The following is a 22,376-nucleotide window of genomic DNA, read 5'->3' on the forward strand; positions in this document are numbered from 1 at the left end:
TACATCTGAGTTGTCGATTGTTTTCCATCAACCGTCTAAGCTCCTCTGGAGTACCTTGTGACTCTTTTAATATTCAGGCAACCAAGAAATGGTGTCAGCAGTCTGTACCGTTAGTCGTCTGAGCCAATCAAGTCTGAAGGATGGTTTCAGTACTTTGTAAGGAAAAATTAGCCTAACATGCATCAGGTCAGGGGTTTGGATATTGCTTCTACCACATATGCCATATAAGAATTGGTTTAATGAATTTGGGATATTTAGCCTGGAAAAGAGAAGACTGTTTTTCTTAACTGCAGAAGGAAAGACTAAGAGTGGTAGGTGAACATTATAGAGAAGCAGATTTGAGCTCAGTGTAAGGGTAACTATGGGATCTAGAGCCATGCAAAAGAAGCATGTAATGGATTCGCTATCAGCAGAGATCTTCCACAAAGGACTTTATTTAAGATGATATAAAGAAGATTTTGTGATACTGTAATATATTACTATGTGAGAAATTATATCATACCTGCTCGTATTCTCAGTACCTTACAATGTATGTATTTCATCTGCATCTGCTGAATTGAATTTATCAAAGGCAGCTAAATATTCACATATTATCTGTTGTTATTCTGGGTTTCAATTCTCCTTTTTCCATTTTTGTTCTGTCATTTTTAGTCCCAAAATTCCTAGTTCCTTGGAAGAGAAAATACAAGCTTAGCAGCTCTGTCTTCTCTCAGTTGTCCATTATCATTGTCCTATCCATCCCCATGCAGTGGCTATATCCCTCCTTTGGGGCTCTTTCTATCCCTCAAGATAGTTTTTAAAAACCCTTTTGTTGTCCTTATCTTTGTCTCATATTGTTCTGAACTTCAGAACTCATGATTGTTCTTCTGCGTCATGCTTTGATATTGCCTTCCTCCATTATCCAATCTTACTTTCATTTTTCATACTCATCTTTTTAAAAATTTAGAATTTTGATGAGTTAAGTATTTAGTGGAATTCATCTCTAAACAACACAGCCCTCTCTTTTTCTTCCTCATCAGAATTTTTCTTTTTTATACTTTAAGAGCACCTTATTCCTCCTGAAATACCTTCTTCTGTAGATGTTCTCCTTCACAGAGAAGATGATAAGTAAGCTAGAGGAATGAGTAGGATGTCTGCAGCCAAAGATGGCCCTTGTGAGGGAGCGGGGCTTAGAGGCATGGGGAACAACATAAGTAAAGATCTGAAATCATGAGATATATTGGAAGATATTGAGTCACCCAGTGTGTGTGTGTGTGTGTGTGTGCGCGCGCACGCGCGTATGTGTAGACACATGTATGTGGAGAGAGACAGAGAGAAAGAGAGAGAGAGAGAGAGAGAGTCACTCAGTTAATAATACTGAGTTCTACTAAATACATCATGAAAAGTTCTAAATTGACTTTATTCCTTCCATTAGGCAATGCCTATATTCTTAGAAGCAGCAAAACTATTGCAGAATCACCGAGACCATAACTTTAGCTCCAAACCTGTCATCTACCAGGGCTGTCCAACCTTAGGTTGTCTTAGGGCCGCATTAAAATAAAATAATTATTTGAGGGCTGCACCCAGAATAAAAAATACAGTACACTAATAGAAGGTGGGGGGACGTGCATCATCAATGTGACAGGCAAAGGCGCGAAGCGCAAAAGCAAACACAAAAAAACAAAGCGACAACACAACAGTATAAAGGCAGGTGCATACTGACTAGTTTGCATCGTACAGACGGAATGTATCCCACAGATCGATTGAAAATTCCATGTGATATGTTCTGTCCATAATACTGCTTGAAAACACCAAAGAAAATTAGCATCAATGAGATTATTCATTAATGATGGAATTAAAATATCTAATACACATTCCATGCAAATTATTATGTTATTTTTTCGCTTGTGAAAATTAAAACCCACAGGCGGGCTGCATAAAATCACACTGAGGGCTGCATGCAGCCTGCAGGCCGTATTTTGGACAGCCCTGATCTACACAATGGCATGTCTGGCAAAAACCTGAAAGTCTTAAGTTGCTCTATTTGATCTGTAGACAGACCAAAATAAGGTCAGAATGGTGCTAGCATGCCCCTGCCATACAGTACATAGAAGCTATTGTTTGAAACAGAGAAGTTAAAAATGAGTCTGAAATTGAGGTCATATTTGTAGTTATGTTAGAAGGCGTACCCATTTGTTTGCTTATATGTCTCTGCCTTGATTGCAGGAATCATTATCTGAAAATGTTCAACTTGGTCCCTGATAGCAAATAAACTAGGTAATGAAATTTATGCCTTTTTATGAAATTTGAACATATTCTCTTTACTAATATTATTAGTAATTATTTGTGAAAACAATTCAAAGAAATATACATTATAACTTATGTTAGAAGTTATTATTAACTTACTATGTGTTCTTTGTTCATGGACATTAGCCCAAGCTTTGTTTTTAATCATGATATGAATCCAATGACAAATATAGATGTTGCCTTAGTGTTCTACAAAATATATAAACTTTTCCTGGTCTTATGAGACCTACATACTAGCATATTAAAATCACCTTGTAAGTTTTGGAAATTTACACTATATCTATGATGTTTAGACTTTGGGGAGTCAGTGAAGTTTTAAACTGTTAAAGCTTAAAATTGCACATAGACTTTAGGATATCCTGAATTATTTTTTTTTTAATGCAATTTATTTATTTAACATATTTGGTTTTCAGCACTGATTTTCACAACATTTTGAATTACAAATTTTCTCCCCATTTCTACCCTCCCCCCCCACTCCAAGATGGCTTATATTCTGGTTGCCCTGTTCCCCAGTCAGCCCTCCCCTCTATCACCCCCCTCCCCTCTCATCCCCTTTTCCCTTCCTTTCTTGTAGGGCAAGATAAATTTCTACACCCCATTGCCTGTGTATCTTATTTTTTAGTTGCATACAAAAACTTTTTTTGTTTTTGAACATCTGATTTTCAAACTTTGAGTTCCAAATTCTCTTCCCTCTTCCCTTCCCACCCACCCTCTCTAAGAAGTTGAGCAATTCAACCTAGGCCACACATGTATAACATGTATAACCCTTCCACAATACTCATGTTGTGAAAGACTAACTACATTTTGCTCCTTCCCAACCCATCCCGCTTTATTGAATTTTCTCCCTTGACCCTGTCCCCTTTCCAAAGTGTTTGTTTTGATTACCTGCACCCCCATCTGCCCTCCCCTCCATCATCCCCCCACCTTTTATTTTTTTTTATCTTCCTCCCTCTTCTTTCCTGTGGGGTAAGATACCCAACTGAGTATGTATGGTATTCCCCCTCAGGCCAAATCTGATGAGAGCAAGGTTCACTCATTCCCCCCTCACCTGCCCTCTCCCCTCCTCCCACAGAACTGCTTCCTCTTGCCACCTTTATGCGAGATAATCCACCCCATTCTATCTCTCCCTATCTCCCTCTCTCAGTATGTTACTCTCTCATCCCTTAATTTCTTTTTATTTCTTTTAGATATCTTCCCTTCATCTTCAACTCACCCTGTGTCTGCTCTCTCTCTTTTACATATATATATATACATACATAAACACACACATATATATATACACATACATACATATACACATAGATATATACATACATACACATTCACATATATATACATTAACATACATATACATATATATCTATATATATCTACATCTATATCTATATATATATCTATATCTATCTATATATATATATATATATATGGATATTCCCTTCAACTACCCTAATACTGAGGTCTCATGAATCATACTCATCATCTTTCCATGTAGGAATGTAAACAAAACAGTTCAACTTTAGTAAGTCCCTTGCAATTTCTGTTTCTTGATTACCTTTTCATGCTTCTCTTGATTCTTGTGTTTGAAAGTCAAATTTTCTATTCAGTTCTGGTCTTTTCACTGAGAAAGCTTGAAAGTCCTCTATTTTATTGAAACTCCATATTTTGCCTTGGAGCATGATACTCAGTTTTGCTGGGTAGGTGATTCTAGGTTTTAATCCTAGCTCCATTGACCTCCGGAATATCGCATTCCAAGCCCTTCGATCTCTTAATGTAGAAGCTGCCAGATCTTGGGTTATTCTGATTGGGTTTCCACAATACTCAAATTGTTTCTTTCTGGCTGCTTGCAGTATTTTCTCCTTGATCTGGGAGCTCTGGAATTTGGCAACAATATTCCTAGGAGATTTCTTTTTGGGATCTACTTGAGGAGGCGATCGATGGATTCTTTCAATTTCTATTTTGCCCTGTGGCTGTAGAATATCAGGGCAGTTCTCCTTGATAATTTCCTGAAAGATGGTATCTAGGCTCTTTTTTTGGTCATGGCTTTCAGGTAGTCCAATAATTTTTAAATTATCTCTCCTGGATCTATTTTCCAGGTCAGTGGTTTTTCCAAGGAGATATTTCACGTTGTCTTCCATTTTTTCATTCCTTTGGTTCTGTTTTATAATATCCTGATTTCTCATCAAGTCACTAGCCTCCACTTGCTCCAATCTAATTTTTAAAGTAGTATTTTCTTCAGTGGTCTTTTGGACCTCCTTTTCCATTTGGCTAATTCTGCCTTCAAGGCATTCTTCTCCTCATTGGCTTTTTGGAGCTCTTTTGCCATTTGAGTTAGCCTGTTTTTTAAGGTGTTGTTTTCTTCAGTGTATTTTTCAGTATTTTTTTGGGTCTCCTTTAGCAAGTCATTGACTTGTTTTTCATGGTTTTCTCGCATCCTTCTCATTTCTCTTCCCAATTTTTCCTCTACTTCTCTAACTTGCTTTTCCAAATCCTTTTTGAGTTCTTCTATGGCCTGGGGCCAGTTCATGTTTTTCTTGGAGGCTTTGGTTGTAGGCTCTATGACTTTGTTGTCTTCTTTTGGCTGTATGTTTTGGTCTTCTTTGTCACCAAAGAAAGAATCCAAAGTCTGAGACTGAATCTGGGTGCTTTTTCGCTGCCTGGCCATATTCCCAACCAACTAACTTGACCCTTGAGTTTTTCAGTGGGGTATGACTGCTTGTAGACTAACGAGTTCTATGTTCTACGTTTGGGGGGGAGGTGCCAGCTCTGTCAGAGCCGCACTCCTCCTTCCCCAAGGACCCCCAGTCCAGACTGGGCTTAGATCTTCGGCAGGCTGTGCACTCCTGCTCTGATCCGCCACTTAATTCCTCCCACCAGGTGGGCCTGGAGCCGGAAGCAGCAGCAGCCGTAGCTGCCCCACCTCCGCTGCCCCCGGGGCTGGAAGCCGAACCGCGAACTCCTTCCACTCCTGCAGCTTTTCCCACTAACCTTCTCTGCAGTCTTTGGTGTTTGTGGGTCGAGGGGGGTCTGGTAACTGCCGCAGCTCACATATTCAGGGCGCTAGGGCCCCCTCCGCCCGGCTTCTGGTCTGGATCGTCCACGCCGCTCAGGCTGGGCTCTGCTCCACTCCGTTCCCAGCTCCCAGCTCCGTGTGGAATAGACCTCACCCAGAGACCATCCAGGCTGTCCTGGGCTGGAGCCCTGCTTCCCTCTGCTGTTCTGTGGGTTCTGCCGTTCTAGAATTGGTTCAGAGCCATTTTTTATAGGTTTTTGGAGGGACTCGGGTACGGAGCTCACTCTAGTCCGTGCTTACCAGCCGCCATCTTGGCTCCGCCCCTATCCTGAATTATTATACACGTATCTCATAGTGGAAATTTGTCTCTCATTTTCATAGCCAATTCTGTTAGCTATGAGCAAAAATTGCAGCTAAAAATTTTGTCAATAAAATGCATTCAACAAATATTTCTAAGGTACCTATTAGTTACAGAGCATAATGACATACAAGATACAAAGTGCAGATAAGACATGGTCTTATGGAGCTTAAAGATTTAAATTTTATCTCCTTTCCCATGTCTCTGAATGAAATTGTAGATGATAAATGACATAGCCAACTGGGTAGTAGAGAAGAATAAAGAAAGGAACAAACTCAATAAACCACTCATAGAGGATTATGATGTGGTAGTTTCAATTTTATGGAACTAAAAAATTAATTGATCTTTTAGAATGTCCATCAGCCAGTCAGTCAACAAGAATTGATGTACCAGGCACTTACTGTACTAAGCAGTAGAGATACAAAGAAAAGTAAAACCGGTTCCTGCTGACTTACATTCTCATTGTATTCTATGTAAATATGGTTTGTGTCTGTCTGTCTGTCTGTCTATCTATCTACCTATCTATCTATCTAATGGTAAGATGATTTATTTTACTTTACTCTCTCCTGAGAGATCTTCTTAACTATACTCCTTACATATTATGTCCGACCAATATATGTAAACTTACTTACTCTTTTCTTAGGATTTTTAAGATTCATGCCTTAGTCATCCAATGAGGTTACAATTATTACCCTTAGTCCCTAGTTCATTTAAACAATGATAACCTTACAACACTGTGAACCTTCTTACATTATTTATCATCTTTAGAGAAAGGGGAATTTTTTTTTGTCTAAAAGAGGAATTGACTGAACAAACTCCTTGATCCATCTACATTTTAATTAACCTAAATACTATCTTTTTTGGGGAAGAATGTTTTTACTTTGGGTTGTTCAGAAATATGGGAGTGGGGGAAAGCTTCAACTTTTTCCATACTAAACAAAGACAATCTTAGTTCAGGCCTGCATTTGTCATCCAAACAAGAAGGACCAGGATGGTGGTCAGGCTAAGTCCACTGAATCCCTACTCTAAGTTATAACTGTAAAGTAATGGGATTTATTTTCTTCTATCATAACTTCTAAATACTTTGAATGAAAAGAAACAATAATTTATTTATAATACTTTGCAAATCTTGAAGTAGCACACAAATGTTTACTAATATTGTTAATATAGTATGATTTATAGTAGTAATATAAATGGAACCTCCATTTGGGGAAGTACCTGGACCAACCATGGCTCACTTTATTCTCTGCCCTGTTCCCGACTCTCCAGACTTTTCCACTTTGTCCATGAGAAGGTACTCTCTTCCCTCTACCACCCTACCCTCTTCCCCACTCCCTTTTATGTGTTGTCTTCCCCCCACAAGAATGTAAACTCCTCGAGCACAGGAACTCCCTCATATATTTGTATTCTCAGTACTTAGCATAGTAGCTGGCACATAGAAAGTGCATAAGGAGTGGCATTATGAGGCAGGATGCTGAAGCACTTTTTCAAATGTAAAGCATCAAAATAACCTCAATGCATCAAATATTATAAGTAGAACCATAATTACATTTAGGAGACCAGGGTTTTGCTACTTTGCCTGAGGGTGCTGATAGCACTTAAAATCTCCCAACAGGTAAAAATAGCCACGCTTCATGCCTAGGTAGCAGGGACAATTAAACTAAAATATTAAAATACACTCATAATTTTTCCTTCCTTCCACATACTGACCACATCCCAGGTAATTCCTTCATCCTGTATTTCGTGGCAGTGGTCTTCTCAGCACTAGCTTCTCAATGTCCTGCGGTCTCAGTCTCGGTCTCAGTCTGCCTCTCTCTGTCTCTGTCTCTCTGTCTCTCCTCCCTTCCTCCCTCCAAAAGAGAGGTGACCCCAAAGAACTTTATGACCAGAAATCTGAATTTTCTCCTTGAGGTTTCTTCCTCACCTTCAATTGGCTTTTTCAAACTGTTTGCCCCCACAAGATATTATTAGGGGGTAGCTCTGATTTTCTGATTATGTTTTTCAGGCCCAACTTGATTTGACCATAACTGTATAGATATGGTCTTTATTCCTTTATTATCTTGGTGGGGGAGGGAAAGGGAGGGACAAAGTGATGGCCGGGCAGGGAATGTAAGAGCTAGTTTCTCCATTTCTGTTCATTTTTATTTTCACCATATGATCCCAGAAACTTCCATAAAGACGACAAGGTTAAATTTGGTTGATTTCTGAAGTAGAAAAATGTATTCATTAGTGAAAATTGGGAAATTATGGAAACAAGCAAACATTGCATTAATATAATTGGAAAAATACTTTCAAAGACAATGGAACCCCTTTAAAATGCAGAATACTATTCATTACTATATAAGTACTGGCCTAGGAATAAAAATATGCTTCTTCAAATCCTGGATCTGTCACTTGGGATAATTGTGACTTTGGACAAACCACTTAATCTCTCTAACATCCATTTCCTTTTCTGTAATATTACTTTAATAACACCAGAGAGGACCAAATGAAACAATATATGTAAAAGTGCTTTTTAGATTATAATCCAATATATAAGTGCAAAGTGTTGTCATTATTCTGCTTTGGGGGGAGAAAAGGGGGTGGTTATTTGGCTAGATCAATTAGACATAGTCTAGTTTAAATAACAGACATAGACTAATTTATTTAATAGAAAACTCCATAGGAAGAATAATGACATACTTCAAGGATATGTGATTTTATCTTCAACCATCACAAGTTACAGCCCTTCCATATCTTAATAGAATTTCATGAATTTCTGTGTCCAACTCTGCCCCAATATTTTCACCTGGTCATCGACCCCCTGCTCGTGAGCCTCTCTTAGGCTGGTGAGACTGACTCTCAAATCACAGATGCACTTCAATGCATGTCCATACTCAGTCTTTCTAGCCTGGGAGGACCTGCCTAAGCTTGTTTGCTGCTGGCACAGCCTTTGAGAGCTCATAAATTTTTTTATAATGCAATGAAGAATCACAATGTGGGAGACTATGATATAGTCTTATTAATGACAAATATAAATGTAGCAGAAAAAACAGTTTTATATAGGCATTTATTTTGTATAATTATATTTTGTATATATTTTAATATATTTAGATTTATTTTATATAAGTATTTAATTTCATATATATGTATATACACATAAATATATATTCAGTATCACCAAAGGTATCATTTGTATGTGCCTGAAAAAAGAAAATAAAGTTGTTTCAATGGAAACTTAAGCATATTCCCAAAGCCGCATGTAAAAAAATTAAATAACTAAGTTTTGTGATGGTTACTGCCCTTTGGGATAAAAATTCATCCTTATCACATGCTACTTATTTGGCATAAGTATCTCTTATTATAAAATAAATGTTTCCCAAACACCAACAACATTACATTGCCTGCTATTCCAAAACCATGTAATAAAACCTCCTATTTAACTATATGCTGTAAAAGGCTAGTATAAGATCACCTGAGACTCCCTTAATTCTGAGTTTGTGGGACTAAAAATCTTATTTTGATATAATTCAAACTTTAACTTGTGTGTTCTGAAAGATTAAATAAAAGTGGAAATTTTCTGAGAATGCAGAAGCTTTCCTACCTGATAAGCTAAAAATTTTGTTTGGCCAAATAGTCAGAATTTATCATTGTATAGAGTGGGCAAATGCCACTATAATTTAAACAAAATGCTTGCCATTTCCAGCCCTTGGGAAATATCTCTCACAATCCTTCAACAGCATTTCTCATTAAGCTATATTTCATTAGAATATGTGAACAAAGATGGTGTCATGGTAATGAGTTCCTATCAGTATAAAAATCCATCAAAGTAACTTCAGAACTAAAGGAAGAGAGAAAGTCTGTGTATCTACAAAGTGCACCTATTGACATCAAATACTGTAGAACCAATGCATGGATGGTTGATTTTATTTTCCTAAATTATAATATGTATAAATTATTTTTATATTTAAGGTATCTACATACCCCATTAGAAGGTTCCAAAAAGTCTTCAAAGATAAGTATTCATGGCCAATAGTGCCATAAATCACAATCAGCTCTCAATAGGGGCATTTCTTCAGTGGATGGACATGACTGCAGTTTGTTGCATAAAATACATTCATGTTCTTGTCTTCTAAAGAGAGGACAGATGGCGGGGAAGATCAAGAAATAGCACTGGTCTTCACTCATATTTCATGGAAGAGCCTGCAGCTGTTAGCTGTTAAGGGTTCTGATTCTTTTTAAGGCCTCTACTAAAGCAAGAGGGACCCTTGCACCTTACAACAGCTTGCTTGAATAATTTATCAAGCCAGACTGAATGCAGACATCAATCGTTTATTCAGGCTTTGAAAATTGCTAACATTTCCATTTCATAAACAGGTAGATGGGAAGAAAAGTTAAGTTTAAAACCAGGGATTTGGACTGAAAGGTAAGAGTACTACAACTTACCTGACATGGCAACACTTCCTGCTTATTTATAATATAAAGCTATCTATTTTTCTATCTTAAACATCACAATTTAATCTTCTTCTGATGAAAATATTGAAATAAGTAAAATTATTTATGTATTCCTTTAGCATTTTCAAAAAACCTAACAGGGAGACCAGAGTTGTTAAACTCAAAAGGCCTTTCATATTAGAATCTTTGCAGACTGTTTTGAGATATTTTATTCTTCATCCAAAATACTGCACCCTGCACCTAGAAGACATTTTAGTCACTTCTGTTATTTATGTCTTAAGCCTTTATATTCCTGTCACCTGAATTTAAATCTTTATGAAGTTTTCCGTTGAATAATAGAACATTCAGGGCTTCTGTTCCAAAGTATCTCTCCCTAAATCATTTTTTTAGTCAACTAAAAATCAATATTACCATGTTCAGCTTGTTCAACACTTATGTGAATCATATTTTGAACTATTGTTTTTGCATTTTGCAGGAGAAATCTGTATGCTGTAACTTTAATGATTCTATTTGTCTAGTAAGTGTAGCAAATAGGGAAAGAAACAAGATAAAAGGTTTTTATTCTAGAGAGTTTCCAACAGAATAATTTCAAAATTTTAAATTATTGGAACATAAATGAATGTCCTACTTCTGTGTTAAAAGTACTTGTCTACTTTGTGAGATGTTTTATACAGACTCTTCACTAAATTATCTTAGTCCCTGTTGCTAGGTAACATTGTTTGCTTCAGAGCATCAGAGAAATAAGAGGGTCAAAGGGAGCAATTCTCTATTATTATCATTTGAGTTACACTAATAAGGTTTTTATTGTATGTCTTGGATTTCCCCCCTTTTTTCTAGGGAATGTCATCATCTATGGGAATACAATTGACATTTACACCACTGTTGAAACCCTCTTACATCTTGGAATTAGTGGCAATAGGATACACATGGTACATCCTCCACTCAGTTCTAACATTACTTGCATTAACAACTATGTGGTGGAAAATGCCATCAAGGAAGCTTTGCTGGCGGCCAACGTATCTGTTTATCAGGAGGCTATTCTTGCACAGTGGAATGATGGTGAAGACCCTGATCCCATAACATGTGCTTCCTTCACCACACCAACAAAACCTTTTAAAATACAGTGTGCTGTAAGTAGTTACCTCTGTAGTATTTCTCTAACACTGGGATTGCAGCCAGTCTGAAAGGCTGATTTGTATGGAGATAGTAGTGAAAGGATTTGATTTTTGTTGGTATTTTTTAAAAAGGATTTTCTTTAACAATTTTTCTCTACTACTATGCATCTGTTTTATAACCTTCTGCCTTCAAATAAAACATTTCTGTTTTGCCCAGTTTCTCCCTTTTTGTTTCAAAGTCCTAGATCCCCCCTCAAGAGGTATAGAGCAGGAAAATGACAACAAAAAACAAAACAAAAAAAAAACCCTTCCTTGATGTTCTTATTTTGGGGGAATACAAATTCTCTGACTCCTAAGCAAATTGGGAAAGGACTCCTTTTCATGAGTTTACAATAGCCTGACTTCAAGCCTACAAGTTCAAAAATTGTACAGAGCTAACACCTAGCACCTCAGTAGAAGCTAGAAGTGAGAGGGACATAGTAAGCCAGGCCAATTTTAAAGAGCAGGCTTCTCTTTCAGTCAGGTACCCACAGTCATCAGGAAGGGCGAACAGGATTTGAAGAGGTGAGTGAGAAAAGGTTTCTGTGCTATAGCAAACTGAGTGTTGATCTGTCAGATTAGTAGAAGCTATCAGAAAGGGGGATGAGTGCAGCCACTTTACACCCCCAGGAGTCAACCAAAAATTAGTGATAGCAAGTAGGAGGTTTTCTGGGGTAGCCAAGAGAGGAAATTTCTACTTTGGGGGATAGTCATCATTCCACAAAGGATTAGAATAGATATTGATACCCAAGAACTATAGCTGTTCTGCTGATGATGGATTGATTCTATGTTTGTCTTCCTACCTGAGACACTCACCAATTATATGTACTATAAATGCATGCTGTTCTACTTCACTGAGGAAGAAAAAAGACTGGAGGGTAGCCTCTCTTCACTCTGGCTTTTTAGAAAGAAGGAAATATTCTTAGAGAGGTTATGATAAGACAGAAAATATGCTTCCTCTCTGGAGGCAGAAGGAAAATTGAATCCCTAGGAATTCACTGGCCAGTGAAAGAGCTTGATATATAAGGAAATAAAGGCAATGAAAATCTACACAAAGCTCTTCTTTTAGAGGGTAAATCTGGACCTTAGGAAGTAGCAGCAACATCCTATATTCTATGGAACAAGAAGGAAAATTTATAGATGCTGGTAGGTACAATGAATCCTTTTACTAGCCCCAGGGGAAAAAGGGTATGTAGAGGCAGTTGGGTTTCTTGCTGAGAAATACCAAGGTGCATGGCTGATCAAGGGGAATGTATTATTAGTTTTAGGTGTGCTGCCTCATATGGCAAGAGCAAACAGTAACCCAGTAACCAATGGTTGGGCTGTATGCACTAGTGGTGTCCTTGTGATGTCAAGAAAAACCAAGAAGGGAGGCAGGGGTGGACTCCCTGTAGCCATATAGATTGAGTGGGCTTTGGATCAACTGGAATATGATAGTGGAAGATACATTGCACACTCAGAAGAAACAAATATAATAGAAGGGGCGTGGGAATAACACCATGTAGAAGTAAGATATAAATCTGTATGAAAATCCATGAAATTATAGGTGGAAGCAAGAGGGAGAGCATTAAATGAATAAAAAGGAAAAAGAAATGATATTATTGTGAGAATGGAGATACAAAGCATTGTTAAAAGGGAATTAAGGGCCTAAATAGTAATGAAGAAAACAAAAAGTCATTTTAACTTAATTATTTGGGCAGCTTTACTTGGGAATTTTTTTGTCTCCCTTTCATTTCACTTTTTTTCCATAGGGTTACTAAACTGTTGTAGAGGTAGTTTCATATAGTGGACAAAAACTGGCCTTAAACCAGGAAGACCAGATTGCAAATCCTGCCTCTGGCACACACTGGCTGTGTGACCCTGGACAAGTCAATTAACTTCTCAGTATTCTTAGCTGTTGTTTAGTAGCGTCTAACTCTATGTGACCCTTATTGGTGTAGGTTTAGAGCAGAGGAGGCTCTCTAGTTGAAAAGGAGAGGGCGAAGAACCCCAGTCTCCTGGTATCCAGTGCCAGCGTATAGGCACCAAGACAAATTGGTTTAGTTTTCCACCCAAGAGTCAGAGTGATTTCCAATTTACCCTAGGTCCTGAATTCCTAAATCCCTTTCCCACATGGTCTGGAAAGTTCTGGAGGGTCCAGATTTTCTTCCAAGATAGGAAGTCAATTTTCTTTATTTCCTTGTTTTTTCTTTCTTTCTCTTTTCCTTTCTTTCCTTTTTTTGCTTTTATGCCTTTGGATTAAGGAGGGTTATTTGCGTATCAAATCAAGTGTTTGTTGAGTACTAAGCAAGCAGTTTTCTCTGTTAAATTCTGTGAAATGTTCCTTCTTTGTTGAATCTGAAAAACTTTGTCTTGGGGCATAGTTGTGACTTTAGCCTGTACATGTGGGACTGTATGAAATCGTGCCATGTGGACTGTTTGGAAACTCTCTTCTGTATTGCATGGAGGAAGTCAGTGAAAGGACAATGCTTATGCCTCCCCAGAGACTCCAGGGGACTCTTCTGGATTGGAGATGTAGACACTGTATTCAAAATATAGCCCTGCCTACATACCAGTGATAGCAAAATTTTCAAATGAGGGAAAGAGTTATCCAAGCATTGATCGCTTGCTCAGTTAATGTAAATTCCCCATATGGAAAGGCTGGGAAGCCTCTTTCTAGGAGAGTCATGATGATGTGTAAGAGAAGTGTCCTGGAAGTATTGTAGAGCTTATGTAGACACTCACTAGCTCTGTGACTTTGGGCAAGTCACTAGTGACTGATGTCTCTCTCAGTTTCCTCATCTGTAAAGTGGGTTTAATAATAGTGGTGCTATTGTGATAAAATGGGATCATACTTGTAAAACACTTTGCAAACCTTAAAGTGCCAAATAAATGCTAGCTGCATGATTTACCCTGCTCTGGTATTTTTTGTCAATGATTTGGATGAAGACATGATTATCAGATTAGGGAATGAAACCAAGCTAGGAGGGATAGCTAATATATTAGAAGAATCAGGAGTTGAAAAAAATCTATAGTCTAGAACAATGGGCCAAAATTACCAAAATGCCATTCGATAGGTATGAATGTAAAATATTCCGGTAAGTTCGAGAAATGGTCATGTACACATGTCCAGGACAGCAAAAGCCTGAATTAACAGCAGTTCCTGTGGGGGAAAAAAAAACTAGCAACAGAAAACTGTAGGTTTTAAAGTTTTAGAGAAAGAATTGCTAACATTTAGTAAGTACTTTTATGTACCTGGCATTGTGCTGCACTTTGCAAATATTATTTCATTTGATCCTCACAACAATTCTGGGAGGTAGGTGCTATGATTATCTGAATTTTACAATTGAAGAAACTGAGGCAAACAGGGGCTAAGGGATTTGTTCAGAGTTACACAGTAGTAGGTATCTGAGGCCAGATGTGACTCTTGACTCTAGGCCCTCTGCTCTGTTCACTGTGTAACCTAGTTCTCCCAGAGTTCTCCTGCACAAAACTATGAAAGGAAAAGAGGCATGATAAGTCTTAATAGGGAAAAAAATTTTCCTACAATGTGACCCTTTCTCCAAATATTACTAATTTTCTGCAAAAAAAATTTTCTGAACCAGAGTATAAAACACCTATGAGAGTACTATGGCTTTGTGTAATATAAAAAAAGAAAATATAAATTGAATGTGACTGAATGCAAATGTAAATTTTCATTTTTCAGGCATTCTTCAGCTTTCATGAAAAGGATGTGGATTATGAGACTTTCAAAGCACTTAATGATTCGTGTCTTGTCTATGATGGAAGACTTGTGATTGATACCACTTTTCACACAAATGATATAACCATCCGAGCTGCAGGTCCTCTCACCAAGTTCTCCAATAGATATTATGCAAATGAGTGGACACACAGTAGCTTCAGTTCAAAAGAAATTGGCTTCCAGCTTGCCGCAACCATGTTGAATCTCTTTGATCCAACTCTGGAGCCAGTAATCGAGCCACCAGGGGATCTGGATAGACTTATACCTATATATAAAGGAGCTAAGATTAAAGGTTTGTAAAAGAAAACAGTATTCACATCTGAGTTTATGGTAGCTTATTAAATTCCCCCCCCCCTTTTCTTGGAGGGAGAAAGGCAGGGCAATTGGGGTTAATTGACTTGCCTAAGATCACACAGTTAGCAAGTGTCAAGCATCTGAGGTCGGATTTTGAACTCAGGTCCTTCCTGACTCCAGGGCCAGTGCTCTGCCTCAGCTTACTAAATCTTAAAGGAGTTTGGCTCTGGCCAAGGTGAGTAATTAAGAGCTTGTATTGGGTGGGGAAAGGAGAGGCAAATTCAAGAGTTTTGGTAGCTAGGTGATACTGGAGATAAAGCACTCCATCTAGAATCAGGAGGACCTGAGTTCAAATCCTGCCTTAGAGACTTACGAGGTGTTTGATCCTGACAGGGTAAACTCCTTTTGGCCTCAGTTTCCTCACCTGTAAAATGGGAGCAATAATAATACCTACCTCCCAGGATTGTTGTATCAACTAAGATATCAGTAAGGGCTTTGTAGAACTTAAAGAGCTATATAAATGCTAATTATTATTATTAGCCCCACGTGTGCCATGACCTGAGCTCTTTTGAGATGAGCCCTACTTGTTGCTCTTGCTGTTGTTCAGTGGTGTCCAATCCTTTGTGACTCCATGTGGGATTTTCTTGACAAAGAAAAGTGCTTTGCCATTTTCTTCTCCAATGGATCCATTTGGTCAGGCAATAAGACGTTAAGTGACTTGCCCAGGGTCACACAGCTAGAGCACTCCTCTGCAATTTCCTACTTTTGACTCCACCCAATTCACCCTGGGGCTACCCTGACTTCTCCACAGGGTAGTAAAGATCAGCTGAAGTAATAAAAATGAAAATAATTCCAGGGCTAGGCAAACATGAGCCCTTTAAGGTTCTATATAAATGAGCTATTGCTATCATTACCCCCAAAGGTGTGTGTTATACTGTCTTTCGTCACTTGTGTCATGGTGAAAATACAATAATGTCCCATTAACAATAATTTCTAAATGTACAAATATTTTCATTCTCCTAGAAGGTCTTCTTCCTGGACCATATTATTACCTGCATGTTGCCAAACCAATGATTCCTACTCCCTTGGAGGTACAAATTGCTCAGGGTGACTTTGTAAGTATTTTTACTGACTGTTCCTTTGCTTTACCACAGGCCACTTAATCTAAAGGAGATCAAAGGTAGCTTTTTGGTTCATTGACCAGAAAGTACCATTTACAGAAATACTGCAAATATGTTCCATGGCGCCTGATACAGCTAGAGCCTAGAACCACCCAACCACTTTCATCACTGCTTCAGATTTCTCTAATGTGACTTTTGGCAAATAGAAGCCACAGGGGATTATGTCAAACAGTAATTTATGTCTAATTGAGGTGAAAATTAAATAGTGTTCAGTAATAATCAGGCAGCCCTTACTGAATATGAACCTGTGGTGATCGCTCTGTGCCATGTGACATTGAGATGCGGTCCAGTGCATAATTTTCATCATTGTGTTAAGGCGGAACGAGTGAAGGGCCTTAATGTCAACAGATCTGACACATTCTGCCAATTTGATAGCCTGGAAACTTGAGCAAATTGAGACCAAAAAAAAGATTAGTTGAGCACTTTTTAAAAACCTTACAAGTAAGATGAGTATAGCTAAGTATTTTAAGATACTTGCCAGGACAATGTATAAAAATATCTACAAACAAAGATATTTAGGACAATCTAATAAACCGCAGGAGACCTGCATCAAAATCCCTTACATGCTGTCAGTTCACTGAATTACCTTAGCAATCAAATAATCAATCAACAGGCATTTTAAAAGTCCCTATTATGCGCCTCCTTTTCTCTTACCTCACAAAAGAAATCAATTGCCAAGTTCTTATAGTTCTCTCACCTTAACATCTCTCTCACGCACACCCCACAAGCACTTTTATTTCTACCCTAATGGCAGCGAGGTGGCACAATGGATAAAAGCACTAGGTCTGGAATCAGGAGGTCCTGGATTCAAATCTATCATCAGACACATTGGCTGTGTGACTCTGGGCAAGTCACTTAACCTCTGCCTCAATTTCCTCAACTGTAAAATGGCGACAATAATACTGCCTCCTTTCTTGTAGGATCTGTGAGTGCCTGGCACTTAGCAAGTACAATATAAAGAAGGCTTATTGCCTCCCCCTTCCCTATTCACACCATAATCCCCCTAATTCAGACCCTCAGCACACCTCACTTGGACTATTACAGTAGCCTCTTAATTGGCCTCTTTGCCTCAAGTCTCTTCTCTCTCCAACACATCACTCAGCTACCAAAGTAATAATTCTAAAGCATGGGTCTAACTTGTCACTCCCCTGCTCAATAAACTCCAGTGGCTCCCTGTTGCCTAAATACAAACTTCTTTCTTTGGCATTTAAATCCATTCATAGCCTGGCCCCGACCTACATTTCCAGGCTTATTACACATTAGCTCCCTTCACACACACTACAGTCCATGCCAACTCTCCCATTTACCATTGTTCCACCACATTCATCTCTCAGATCCATGACGTTGCATAGTATCAGGGCACAGGAGGCAGGGGAAGTAACTGGGGAAATCAGGAAATGTCACAGGAAGGAAGAGCCTTGAAGGAAGCTAGAAGCTCCAAGAGATGGAAGTGAGGACAGCAATCCAGGCCAAGGGGACAGCCTGTGCTAAGACACGGAGGTGGAATACTGAATATAGAGAGCAGCCAGTAAAAGTCCATCCTTGACATGTAAGTTACCCCACTTCTTAGGATGTTGGTCTTACCATCTGCACAATGGGGGAGTTATACTAAATGATCTATGAATCTCTTTTAACTCTAAAACTTCCAATTCTATGCTTCATCTAGAAGCCAAGTCTTTGTGTAAGATTTCACAGATTCTGGCCACTGATATGTAAGCCATTGTCTGTCATGCTTAGAAGAGCCAAAAAAATTTAGATAATGAGAATTGTAGTAAAAATGCAACATACATAAATTATTTTGCCTAGCATTTGAATATGAACTCTGGTTTTAATTGAATGTTTTGCCAGGTGGGCCTCCTTTTTAATTAGTGCAAAAGATCCCCCCAGATTTTTCTATTTGATTCTCTAAGTAAAAATGTAGACTCATTCCGTGGCATCCTTTTGGCACTGGCTACCATTTATGTCAAATTGCTGCCAAGATGATGAGGCCATCTCCCAAAGACAGCCAGTTGACCAACTGTACAGTACATTGAATAATGTTATCTTATTTTTACTGATAATATGCAATCCACCAAATTTTTCCTAGCCTTTTTACAGGACTTCCTAAATATATGACAAAGCAGTTTAATAATTCAGGGACTCTTTGTGAGGTAACATGATAAAAGAAAGAAAAGGATCCCCCAAATAGCCTACATAATGAACTAATTTACAAATTCTAGTCCACATGCTTGGTTGGCTTAAGCATCATGGAATGAAATAATGTGTCACAACAAATTCTGCCTTGGATACCATTAAATTTAAAATTGTATCTTCATCATGATTAAGGAGATTGAAATTATTTTTAATATCAAATCTTGTATATAGCAGTGCTTAAATTCGGTTGATTAATCTAGACCTTTTGACAAAACTAGAGTAACTATAGGAAAAAAATCACAAGAATAATGTTATTAATTAGAACAAAACAATTAAGCAAATACCACATCTGAATCTTGAGTCTTAGTTCATTTATTCAACAAACTTTTTTTTGAGACTGAGTGTCCCTACCTTGTGCAGGCTGGAAATACAGTGGCCACTCATGGACCCTATCACATTACTGATTGGCTCAGGAGCTCTGACCTGCTCCATTTCTAACCTGAGCTGGTTTGCTCCTCCTTAGGAAGCCTGGTGGCCCCCTGAGGACTCACCACACTGGTGCCACACTTGGTGTTAGCACCGAATTAGTTTATAAATTCATATTCAGAACTCCTAAACTCAAGTGATCCACCAGTCTCAGCCTCCCCTTTAGCAATGATTCCAGGCAAATGCTACCACACTTAACCTGTAAAAGAATCTATTAAGAACCTACCATGCCAGGAACTGGCACTATGGCCAAGGAAGATGGTTACAATCTATATGAGAAAGAAACCATACAGAAATCAGAAATAAATGGAAAGGTCACTTTAATGCTCAAGGATTTTCCCAGGTTCCCTTCATCAAATAAAGCTGGAAAGGACCTTATGTAGCCAGTTCATCAAATGCTTTTAAAATGTCCAAAACTGAACTCACTATCTTTCCTTCATAAACATATCCCTACTCCTACCTTCCCTATTACTGTAGAGGCCAACACCATCTCTCCAGTCCACCGGGCTTGCAATCTAGGAGTCATCCTAGAGTTCTCACTATCTCTCCCCCACCCAATCTGTTGCCAAAACCTGTTGCTTGTACCTTTGCAACATCTTTCAAATACTCTTCCTTCTCTCCTTTGACACTGCCACCACCCTGGTGCAGGCCTTGATCTACTTATGCCTGGATTTTTGCAATAGTCTGCTGGTAGGCTTGCCTGCCTCAAGTCTCTCTCTACTTCAATCCATCCTCCAATCAGTCACCAAAGTGATTTTCCTAAAACACAAGTTCAACCATATCATTATCTATTCAGTAAACTCCAGTGGCTCCCTAGCACCTCTAGGATCAAATGCAAAATGCTTTACTTGGCATTCAAAGCCCTTCCTAACCTTTCCAGTCTCCTTACACCTTTATGCCCCACCTCTATTTGAGCCAGTGACTCTAGCTTTGCCATTGCACGAACAAGACACTCCATGTCTGTGCCAGGCATTTTCTCTGGCTGTCTGCCATACCTTGAATGCTCTCTTTCTTCCTCTCTGTCTCCTGGCTTCTCTGGCTTCTTTCATGGTCCAAGTAAAATCCCATCTTCTACAGGAAGCCCCTCTTAATTCTAGTGCTTTCCTCTGTTTCTTATTTCCTATTTATCCTGTGTTGCTTGTTTGTACAAAGCTCCCAAAGAGTTCAATAATCCGTTTTATGCAGATGACTCCCAAATCTACATATCCAGGCCTCATTGCTCTCTGAACTCCAGTCCCTCATCTCCTACTGACAACTGGACACTTCCACTTGGATGTTCTACAGGAATCTCAAACCTAGGATGTCTAAAATAGAAGGATGTCCAAATAGGATGTCCAGAATAGCATTATTCCTTCCCAAACTACCTCCTTCCAATTTCCTTATTTCTGTCAAAGGTGCCATCATTCTTATACTCCATTTTATAACCTTAGATTCTCCATGGACTCCTCACACTCAATCCCCACCCCCACTCTGTCCAACTAGTTACCAACTCTCATCAGCTCTATTTCCACAGCTTCCATGCATTCATACCAACCACCCCAATTCAGGCTCACAATAGGTTCTTAAGTGATCCTTCTTTCCCCTTTCCAATTCATCCTCCACATGGCTGCCAAATTATTCTTTTTAAAGCACAAATCCAGCCATGTCTTTTCCATGCTCAAAAAGTTTGTGGGGCCCTTCACTGCCTTTAGGATAAAATACAAACTTTTCTGACATTTGAAGTCCATCACAATTTGGTTCCAGCCTATGATTCCCAGGATGATTAAATATTTCTTCCCCTCACAAACTCTACATTCCAGCTACACTGGCCCATATTTACTATTCCTCATTTACATTTCATTACCTGTCTCCATTTCTTTTCTGTAGCCTGTCCTCCAAAGTCTAGAAGTTTCTCCCTTCTTTTCACAGCTTAGAATACAGAGGTACCTACAAGGTTCAGCTCAGATACTACTTATTCCCACAGGAGGACTTTTTGGGATTCCTCTGTATTCTGTATTTACTTATTTCTATACATGTTATATGATCCTGTAGAATATTAAAGAGAGGACTATTTTGTTTTTGCATTTGTATTCTCAGCCCCTAACACAGCGTCTGGCACATAGTAGCCGTCTAATAAATGCTTCTTGAATTGAACTGAATGTATGTAATGTAGGTAAAGCAATATCTTTTATGTTTTAAAGATACATCAGTTTTTTTGGAGGAGGGAAGGCAGGGCAATTGGGGTTAAGTGACTTGCCCAAGGTTACACAGCTCGTGTTTTAAGTGTCTGAGGCTGGATTTGAACTCAGGTCCTCCTGACTCCAGGACCGGTGCTCTACTCTTTGTGCCACCTAGTGGCCCCATATTATATTTTTTATTATATACATATATATGTACACACATATATGTATATATATTACATTAATTTAGTATAGCTTCTGTAATCACTGATAAATCTGGACCAATTAAGTAGTGAGATGAGACAAGAACGTGAGTAAAAAAATTTTTTTAATTAAATATTAATCAAATTGTGCTTAATTTTGAATAACAGCACCAATTAAATATATACAGCTATATTTTAAATGAATTTCAGCAAAATATTCATAAAACAGTTTTTCACATTATAGCTTTAGCTATGACTCTGTGTCAGACTTCCAGATGCCAAAAAGTTTTAACCTATAGCAAATTTCTAAACTAAAAAGAGTGCCATTGAAATTTCAAAGTTGGAAAGGAACTGAAGAAGGCCTAGCCCTTGCCCCTAAACTGTACTATATTCAAACAGTTCCAGGATTGTGATTTAGAATATAAGGACCTTGAAGGCAGGGATACTTGGTAAACTAAATTGAAGTACAAATCCATCTAAGTACAAAACCAAACAGGTATCCCAACCCCCACAAACCAAATCTCATAAACACAATTGAAATCTTTATTTATTACTTTTGGTCAGGTTTTTCCTCCTGTTTTCTGAAAAGAATTGCATAAAATTTAGGGCGATTTGAGTAAAACCTTGAAAGAAATATTTACCTCTCAGAAGTGAACAAACCTAGCTAAATGTGTTAGTTTGTGGTATTCTGGTAACACTGAATGGCCTGTAACCTAGCAACTAATTAAAAAACATGATACAGTGTAACTACAGCTTTAAAGGTCCCTGAGAAACATTTAGCCATTAGGTTGCAATATGGGATTTCTGATACACTGTTATCTTCTGTCTGTCCAATCAATATCAAGTGCTATTAATAGAAACAGCGATAATACAACATGTACTGTCTCCCTTAGTTGAAATATACTCCAGGAAAGTCCTCACAGCCTAGGTGTTTTTTGAAAATATTATTTCTGTTTT

The 22,376-nt window shown here is 38.3% G+C and overlaps 1 protein-coding gene across 1 annotated transcript in view; it reads left to right on the forward strand.

Annotated features, from left to right (window-relative positions):
* The window catches only part of CFAP61 (cilia and flagella associated protein 61), a 362,517-nt gene that overhangs the window by 261,437 nt on the left and 78,704 nt on the right, over positions 1 to 22,376 (forward strand). The window contains exons 26-28 of the mRNA XM_036749971.1: positions 10,926 to 11,218; positions 14,928 to 15,255; positions 16,281 to 16,372. Of these exons, the coding sequence (XP_036605866.1) occupies positions 10,926 to 11,218; positions 14,928 to 15,255; positions 16,281 to 16,372 (713 nt within the window). The remainder of the gene's footprint in view (positions 1 to 10,925; positions 11,219 to 14,927; positions 15,256 to 16,280; positions 16,373 to 22,376) is intronic.

Source organism: Trichosurus vulpecula, chromosome 3 (genome assembly GCF_011100635.1).
Source record: "Trichosurus vulpecula isolate mTriVul1 chromosome 3, mTriVul1.pri, whole genome shotgun sequence".
Classification (NCBI taxonomy): domain Eukaryota; kingdom Metazoa; phylum Chordata; class Mammalia; order Diprotodontia; family Phalangeridae; genus Trichosurus; species Trichosurus vulpecula.